Source organism: Poromitra crassiceps (assembly GCF_964638095.1).
Source record: "Poromitra crassiceps genome assembly, chromosome: 23".
NCBI classification, from domain to species: Eukaryota; Metazoa; Chordata; class Actinopteri; order Beryciformes; family Melamphaidae; genus Poromitra; species Poromitra crassiceps.
In genome coordinates this window covers 4231678-4240857 of record NC_139639.1, presented here as the reverse complement: position 1 = coordinate 4240857, position 9180 = coordinate 4231678, and the positions used below count along the sequence as shown (strand labels likewise).

The following is a 9180-nucleotide window of genomic DNA, read 5'->3' as shown; positions in this document are numbered from 1 at the left end:
TGTCCTGATCATGTGGGTCCGGTCAGTAACAGAATGGAGACCTTTAACTTGCTGCACTCCTTCCAGCGCTCACCAGGGGGCGACGTGTAAAAGAGATCAGCGGGAACAATAAGAGCCACATGTGTCACAGGCTGCTGCTTTCCCAGTTCATATTCTATTTTCAGCAGCGGTCTGATTTGGGCTGATATTGTTTCCTCAGCCATAACGACGGGTTTACACCGCATTGAACTGATGGCCTCGCCTGGGGGTTCTTCAGCTGCCTTTCCTCTCCCTCATGCATAGGAATCTGAGAGGAAAACGAGGTTGTTTTTTTCTGTGTCCCTCTCAGCGCAGAGTAATTACAGTACAGTTAACTTTAGAATCTAGAAGAAATTAGAATATATAGAAAGCTACATACTGGCATCTAGTGTTCACTTTGGGCACACACAGCTCACTCCACTCAGGCTAAAGACTGTGACAGAAATGACCTTTAAACCTATGGATGTAGATTGTAGAAAGGAAGCAGTTTCAACTCAGATAATAATAATAACAACAATAATAATAAAATACATGCATACAATATATTTTAGTGTTTTAATATGGTACTGCATTTTGGAGAATTGCAAAGGCAGTGTTTTTATATAGTAAATGCATTTTGAGACATTGTATAAGATGCTTAGAGACAGATAGTTGTAAAAAAAAAATACTGGCTTCTTCCATTTCCAGCAACAGTGATTGAATAAAAAATCATTTTGTGGAACAATTACGTGACGACAAATTATCAAATGTATCATGGATAATCCATGACATGTAACCATACTGACATCATGATAAACACAGCCAAACATCACAGGAGACCGTGATTTCCCCTCTCTCTGCCTCCTCTGTCCTCCGGGTCAAACGTAAAGCACACTGAGCTAAATCTCTGTAACATTGGTTGCTATGCACTTGAGGTTCAAAGCGAGTATTTGGTTGAAGGTTGTGTAAACAGTTTGAAAGGCACTGGATTATGTGTTGAACTGCACATTGGTTCATTCAGTTGAGAAGGGAAAAAAACAGAAATATTCTCTCTTATCACGCAGGAGCAATATTGTTTCTCTGTACCACATAATAACCTGGCAGTATTTCCAGAATGAAACAATATTGTTAGCAATAATGTAAAGCAATAACAATAACTTCCATAATCTGATGGGATATTTTTCCTATGTAAGTACATCCATACAATAATGCATTCCCTTTCTTAACCCATTGATACCTGATGCAGCATTTGCGTGTATATCCCTCATTTGTGTGTGTATCCCTTTAAGACCGCGAACCGCGTGGTTCGCGGTCTTAAAGGGATACACACACAAATGCTGCATCAGGTATCAATGGGTTAACTCAAGAATCCATATTTCAGCTCTTGTTAAGAATCTGACACATACATCAATCACACAAAATCCCATTTCCAGTTTAGTCAGCCCAGACAATTCAAGTAATCATAAATCCATCTCAAACTCTCTTCAAAAGTTCAACTATATATATATATATATATATACTGTCTATATCTCCCTCTACCAGGCCTTCAGAGCTGAAGTGTCTTCAGGCAAGCATTTTTGGAATAAGAAAGCGTTAATATGAAATCCAACAGCAGCAGCAGATTGCATTATACAGTAGAAGAAGCCTCTGGTTTCTGGACATAAAGTCGATCCCTTCCGTGGCTCTTAAATAACCTCCGAGTCGTGTCGCGCCAAGGCCAGAGGCAGCGTCGTTCCACACGGGCCCTGGAAGTGGTACCTGTGCCACATCATACACGCACGCACGCACACACACACACACACACACACACACACACACACACACACACACACACACACACACACACACACACACACACACACACACACAGACACACACACACACACACACACACACACACACACACACACACACACAAAGTTCAGAATTTTTGGTCAAAACATGAGGAGGGGCCAGCATAGACCAGACATATGACGCAGTCACTTAGTGAGTTGAACTGATAACGGGTAAATATTGCAAAGGAAGAGGCCCCAGATGGGACCTGGCTAAAAACACCATGCATGCAAGTCCATCTGACCTGGTCTACTTTCTGCTTCTCTCATGCTTTCATGTATTGTACCCACGAAATAAGTGGTGCGGGTTTATCTTGTCGCGATGGGATGACACCAGCCATGACACACGTTGGGTGGGGGGCAATGCGGGGGGAAGGGGGGGAGCCCCCTTGCTTGGATCACGCCCACTTTCGAACTCTGCCTTCATTTTTATGTCAACTACTCACCTGTAAAGTCGCATGACTGTATCTTGCACGGATTTGACGCTGTCGCGTTCACAAAATCTGTCCACAGACATGATACAGTATAACCCCCGCTGGCAAAGTACTCACAACGGCTTCTGTCACACACACACACACACACAGACACAGACACACGCACGCACACACACACACACACACACACACAGTTTACTGTACTGTTTGACTTACGTAAAGTATTCTGTTTTGGGTGTGGGGGCTGTATTGAACTCGGCCACAGGAACGCCTCTGGAGGCAACCTGGGGGCCAAACATGGCTGCTGGGTACACCACTGCAGACGTGCCCACCTGTAGGGAAACAACACAGGTGGGGGTTAGGGTTAAGGGGGGGGGGGGGGGACATTGGTTTGAACTTGAGATCTACTGTACAGTAGGGGTGGGGGGGGGGAATCGATACAGCATAGTATCGTGATATTTTGTGGGCAATATATCGTATCGTATCGAATGCCAAGTATTGTGATATTTTATTATACAAAATGTCAAGTGCATCATGCAACATTTATGACAGGTTTTTATGACGGTGTTGGTCACTCCGTTTGCTTGACAATCCCATTTTGCTCCAATAAAAATGATTGAAGTGAGATGAACAGACTGGAAACTGTATCTGATTAGATAAAAACAGATGTTGACAAAGTTTTTACCTTTGGGACATCATTTGCAGTTGAAAAAAGGTAATAAATCACAATATATCGCAATATCGCAATACTCACTATATCGCAATACTAGCATATCACAATATCGCAATACTATCGGATCGTGACTTAAGTATCGTGATAATATCGTATCGTGGGGCATCAGTGATTCCCACCCCTACTGTACAGCATTGTGTTTAAGGTCCTGTCCTAGTCCTGTCAGGTCCCTAGCCTATTCAGTATTCATGTGTTCTGTATGCATCGCTAAATGGTCAACTATTTTCATTACCCTTGGCTATAGAGAATTGCACGGTTGCCGTCAATTGTACTTCAGTTACAGACAGATTTGATCATTTGTTTGATAGTAGCTGAGATAACCCTACGTGAAAACGTGTTCTTAAAATGTACCTGTAATTCTTTTCACTAAAAGAAACTGGACGTTTTTTTTGAGGCGTTGTCATTTAGGTTATTATTGATTTTCTTTGTCTGGACCACTTGAGACCAAATTGGGTCGCATCCAGCCCGTGAACTGAAATGAGTTTGACAGCCCGGTTCTGAACAAATAACTGTCTCATCATAACTCACCACCAGACAAAGGTCACAGGTATCCAGCTCTTTCTCCACCTTGGTCAGAACATGAGAGTCCAGAGTCTCCCCGAAGAACACCACGTTGGGCCTGAGCAGCCCCCTGCAGTCAGTCTCCTGACACCTGCACACACCACAACACAAAGACACTCATCACATGCATATTGGAATCATCACACCATGTGATCACACTGATTAAGAGTCAGGAATATGGCGATCACAAAGACAAATCAAAGCATAATAGTCACTACTTTTTATGGGTTTATTTTTATGATTTTTTTATGCTCCTCATAGAAACTGGCAGTGTTACGGTGCACAATGTCCACATTTGAACTTAGCAACGCTTTGGCTGGATTTTCAATAGAGAGCCAAAGTGAAACGTCACTTCCTGCTTCAGCACTGTACCAGAGATTTTCATCCGCCATTTATTTTCCAATAGACATTTCGTAAAATGCTTATAAAAAATAGTTTTACTTGTTCAAACCAAACGGTTCAGATATATTTAGAAACAGGAGAGATCGCATAACATTTCACTCAGACCAAAACATAAAAAACTGGGGATTTAAAGAAAATATTTTTTCAATGTTTTTTTATGTTTTGGTCTGAGTGAAATTATGTTCTATGGTCTCTCCCGATTCTAAATATATCTGAACCGTTTGGTTTGAACAAGTAAAACTCTTTTTATAAGCATTTTACGAAATGTCTATGGGAAAAATAAATGGCGGATGAAAATCTCTGGTACAGTGCTGAAGCAGGAAGTAGGCGGTCACTTTGCCTCTCTATTTCTTGCTCGTGGTCTAAAAGGAAGGTTAAAATATTCACAGCACATCACTGCCTCCAAGTGGAAGCACTGAGTGTAGCGTTATTACTGGGACGTGAATGCACTGTACAAACCCCTTAGGTTTTCTCAATGCCTCCTAAAACACTTGAACTGGTACTTGTACATAACAGTGAAATCTCATGACTCTCTTAATAGAACATCAAACACAGTCCCACCTGGGCAGTTTATCTACAGGAATCTGGGCGTCGGCGACGTCTGGTCCAGGTGCACTGTGCAGAGAAGAAACAACAGAAACATGGTGGGTTATCTGGTCACATGGGAGGGATCAGGCTATACGAGTGCTTTGGGATTCGTCTTTATGAATGTGTGTGTTTTTGAGCTACCCCTAGGGGCGCTACCCCCTTACCCTTTGCCCTTCAAGGCAGCACATATGGGGCTACGCTTGTTCACGGCCACATGTCCGCAACTCACACAGCGAGTCTCCACCAGACTGCCTGCAGTTAGACACACACAGAAGAGAAAATACAGCTGTCTATCATGTAGAGTCTACATGAGGGTCTACATTGTAGACCCTCTCCACCAGACTGCCTGCAGTTACACACACACAGGAGAGAAAACACAGCTGTCTATCATGTAGACCAGTGATACTCAACTTGCGGCAGGGGGGCCAGATGCGGCCCGCGATAGGGTGCCAAGTGGCCCCCCTGGCCATTTTCTAATTCACAATGAAAACTATAAAGTTCGACTGAGCTCCAGCTAAATTCTCAAATTATCGCCACCTGCTCACCACCCAACTACTTATACTGTATGTACAAAATAACTTAACTTATCCTGTGTGCACAAAATTGTCAGAATAAACACCCCAAATACCTACAATCCACTACAGAAAAATTTACATTATATTATATTATATTATATTATATTATAATATTATTGTTTGTTTATTAACTGGCCCCTGGCCTCCTGTCATTTTGCAAAAGTGGCCTCCGGGCAAAGCAAGTTGAGTATCCCTGATGTAGACCCTCTCCACCAGACTGCCTGCAGTTACACACACAGAAGAGAAAACACAGCTGTCTATCATGTAGACCCTCTTGAGACCATCTCCCTCTCAACAGAATGTGCTGACCATGCTAGTTTCTTATCCTGACCATTAACTCAGGAGTCCTTAAAGAAAGCCTTCTGTAATCAAATCAGTCTAATGCTAGTTTCAAACCTTTTTTTTCCCAACTTTGGCGCCCGACCCAGCACGCCTCTGCCAATCAAATCACGCTAAAAAGATTGTGACTTTTTTCTTCCAACAGTAGCATCTTTCAGTCCACTGCCCGGTGGCCGTTTGCCAGCGTGGCCCAAGCTGTCTCTCACCGTGGATCTTCAGCACGTGTTTGGACCCGGCCTGTCGGTGCAGGTCGTCTATGGCCTTGGTGATGACGACCACGGAGCGTCCCTGCTTCCTCAGCCGGGCCTCGCACTCGGCTATAGCCAGATGGGCCGCGTTGGGCTTTTTGCTCAACACCAGCTCTCTCCTGTACTGGTAGAACTCCCAGACCCGAGACGGGTTCCGAGAGAAGGCCTCCGGAGTGGCCAGGTCCTGGGGATGACACATCCGCAACGGGGGGCACGGGGCAAACGAGGTTAACGTTTCTGGGCTCAAAGCTCAAAGGCCAAGGTTGAAAGGTCAAAGGTCAAAGGCCAAGGTGGAAGCCATCAGAAGGGTAGGATTCAGAGGCAAGAATGAGGCAGAGAATAACAGGCAGCAGAGAGTGAGTTTAGCTTGCACGAATGAGATCATGTAGGAGAGATTACAGTTTTCTGCATGAAAGACCTCTTTTGATTGGCTCCTGAAGGGAAATCTCTCCCGTGGTGTGTACAGTAGATTAAGTTGCTCAAACCCCCGACAAGAATCCTGATTATGCAAGAAAGACTTTAGCCTTTTCTGGCAGTTTGCTGTCTGGATCAGAGGTTTTCAAAATGGGAGGCGGGCCTCCCCAGGGGGGTATCCAAACATAATTAGTTATTACATTAATTATCAAAAGGAGATCACATAGAATAGCCTAACTGTTGTGTCATTTGGTTAGAGAGATAATTCAGAGATAGCCTACAGTATTTTGGGGGAGATTGTTCCCACTTTCCCAGAGTCAGATACAAATAAATGCCTTCAGACAGACATTTTTTTATGTATTTGGTGTAGTCTGACATATGTCATACAGCAATATCAGGCTATCATGGCTCAATTGTTGGGTGTCTATGGGATCCAATAACATAATCATGATCCCATAGGCAGGTCGCCATTGTAAATAAGAATTTGTTCTTAATGACTTGCCTGGTTAAATAAAGGTTAAATAAATAAATAAATAAAAATCCAGGTATTGAGCGAAACTAAGCAAGTAAACTAAGGGGGGGGGGGGGGGGGGGGGGGGGCGGTTGAGGGGGCACCTTTTTCCAAGCTTTGTCTGAGGGGAGGCCCACAGTCTCAGACTTTGAAAACCTCTGGTCTAGATAAATCAACTGATATGCTGTGTGAAGGTGTATTATATAGACATAAAATATGAGCACTCCACACAGCAACAACTCTGAAGCACAGCTGGAACACAGACCAAAGACAAAACGTTGACCTTTATATAGAAGAAGTGGAAAATAGCCATATAGCCAATAGTTTTGTAGAAATTACCTGTGTCTGCCATTTCCTCCAGGTTCCACCAGCTCCCTTGAAGGTAGGTACCCCGCTCTCTGCGCTCACACCCGCCCCTGTGATGATCGCTATGTGCTTGGCTTTGGAAAAGACTTCCCGGAATTCAGACATATCTAGGAAAGCAATGCAAAATCAACATATTATTAGGAGCCTAATATTCCAATATTCTCTCAAAACCCATGCTATAATTGATCGATTACTATACAATACATCAGTAGTAAACAAATCATAAGCATTTATTGATCTTAACATGATTTCTCTCTACCTCAGCCATTACAGTAGATTAGAACATAAATTAGAACATGACTATAAACTATGGCTCACTAACGCTGTTTCAGAGTTTATAACATCAAGTGACAATAAAAAGTTCATTAAAACTGAAATAAAATAGAAAATAAAGAAAATAAGGTGTGCCCAAGGAGGACCCTCCATCATATCAGAGATGTGTGACAATACGCATGACTGTCCGATATCCAATATTTAATAATAGGTCAATCAATATTTGTAAATAAAGAGCCAACCCTACTATAATCAATACAGCGTAGAAAAGCTAAGCCTTCATTGTACCTGAGCTGGGCCTTGCTGTCTCCACCGCAGCAGTCCCTCCTGTGGCCTGAGTGGAGCACATGCGAAGACCAAGTGCGACGGCAGCTCGATTTCGGAGGAGCATCGTTGCGGTCGCTTCAGGAGTCACTGTAGGAACACAGGAGGATGGCCCATAGTTTATATACAAGTACAGCCTACTCATCAGCCAGCTATTCCCAGCTGTCTCAGATTATATTACACACATCTACTACTTCGACATATCAAAATTAATCACAATCACAATTCAATCAGAGCATTGATGTTGTTTCCTAGACCCTGATGTAGAAGAAAAGTACTTCCCCTATAGAACTCAGTTTCCCATGATGCTGCCCTGTACCCTCCCACTTGTTCGTTCACCTGATTCACTTCACCCCATAAATTGTTGACCTCTAAAACAAAGAGGATTATCTAGATTGTATCTAGATTGAAAGACTAACTACCTATCCATGGACATAAGGCCTACTGAGGGAATACAGTGTGTGTGTGTGTGTGTGTGTGTGTGTGTGTGTGTGTGTGTGTGTGTGTGTGTGTGTGTGTGTGTGTGTGTGTGTGTGTGTGTCACACACAAAATGGCAAAAAATGTTGGCAGACAATTCAATCGACCGCGCCCCACATGCTCGACTTTGAACAACTAACAAAGTACAGTAAGTAACAAATCTGTTGAAACAGGTTTTGCAAGACCGAGTGGTTATATAGTCAGTAGCACTCACAGCTAGTGAGTCAAGACAAAACAGGCCTGCAATTCACTCAAACGCGGTAGCGATGATGATGGTTTTCCATATAAAACACACTCGCTGGTGGGGCTGTTTGTTGGTGATTCGAGAATTAAGTTTGTTACTGTTGTAGTAGCGTTAGTACTATGGTTCGCTCTTCGATGCGTTTACATTCAAGCAAGCTACATGCATTAATGCAAAGATAAGACAATAAAGGATATGGATATTGTTCATATTATGCCGCATGACATGCCTCCTGCATAATCTGCGTGTAAACATCACGAACTATCCACAGTCAAAAGGTTTGTTATGATCTCAGTCACACAAGCAGGAACTAGCGGACTTAGTTTGCACAGCACGAGGCTGTATCTATCTACACCAGAAAACTACGGCTACTGTCTGAATATCCTCGTATTTTGATGCATTCGCGTTAGTAACTTGGTCACACGTACCTCACGAACCAGGCGTCCAGACTGTTTCCACTGTCCACAGCCAGGCGTGTTTGACAGTGTTTACCTCTAGTCTAGCACTGAAATTAATTTGAGTGAGCGTAAAATGTACTACACTGTCGCAAAAACGTGCTCTGACGCAAAGTTCAGAGGGAAATGTAGTTTAGGAGCGCCATCTGGTGTCAGGCTGCAGTCTGCGTCACTGATGGTTCATTTATTCACCTGCACCCTTTTCTTTTTCTTTCTTTCTTTCTTTCTTTCTTTCTTTCTTTCTTTCTTTCTTTCTTTCTTTCTTTCTTTCTTTCTTTCTTTCTTTCTTTCTTTCATTCTATCTATCTATCTATCTATCTATCTATCTATCTATCTATCTTTCTTTCTTTCTTTCTTTCTTTCTTTTTTCATAGCATAGAATCTTCAGTGGACTTGTATTGTTAGTTTT

At 42.9% G+C, this 9180-nt stretch overlaps 2 protein-coding genes across 2 annotated transcripts in view; both read right to left on the bottom strand.

Moving 5' to 3' along the window:
- Positions 1–203, bottom strand: part of LOC310797383 (hippocampus abundant transcript-like protein 1) — a gene marked incomplete at both ends in the record, with an annotated part of 40679 nt that extends 40476 nt beyond the window's left edge. Inside the window, one exon of the mRNA XM_083659752.1 lies at positions 42–203. Coding sequence (XP_083515878.1) covers positions 42–203 — 162 coding nt within the window. The remainder of the gene's footprint in view (positions 1–41) is intronic.
- A 1068-nt stretch (positions 204–1271) lies between these two features.
- Positions 1272–8832, bottom strand: LOC310796575 (NAD-dependent protein deacylase sirtuin-5, mitochondrial-like). Its single transcript, XM_083658781.1, has 9 exons — positions 8745–8832; positions 7562–7687; positions 6974–7107; positions 5668–5893; positions 4712–4799; positions 4521–4574; positions 3525–3648; positions 2480–2595; positions 1272–1755 (listed from the first exon to the last, which is right to left on the bottom strand). The coding sequence occupies exons 2-9, from the start codon at positions 7662–7664 to the stop codon at positions 1683–1685; spliced, it is 918 nt and encodes a 305-aa protein (XP_083514907.1). The 5' UTR covers positions 7665–7687; positions 8745–8832; the 3' UTR covers positions 1272–1682.
- Positions 8833–9180: the final 348 nt, after the last annotated feature.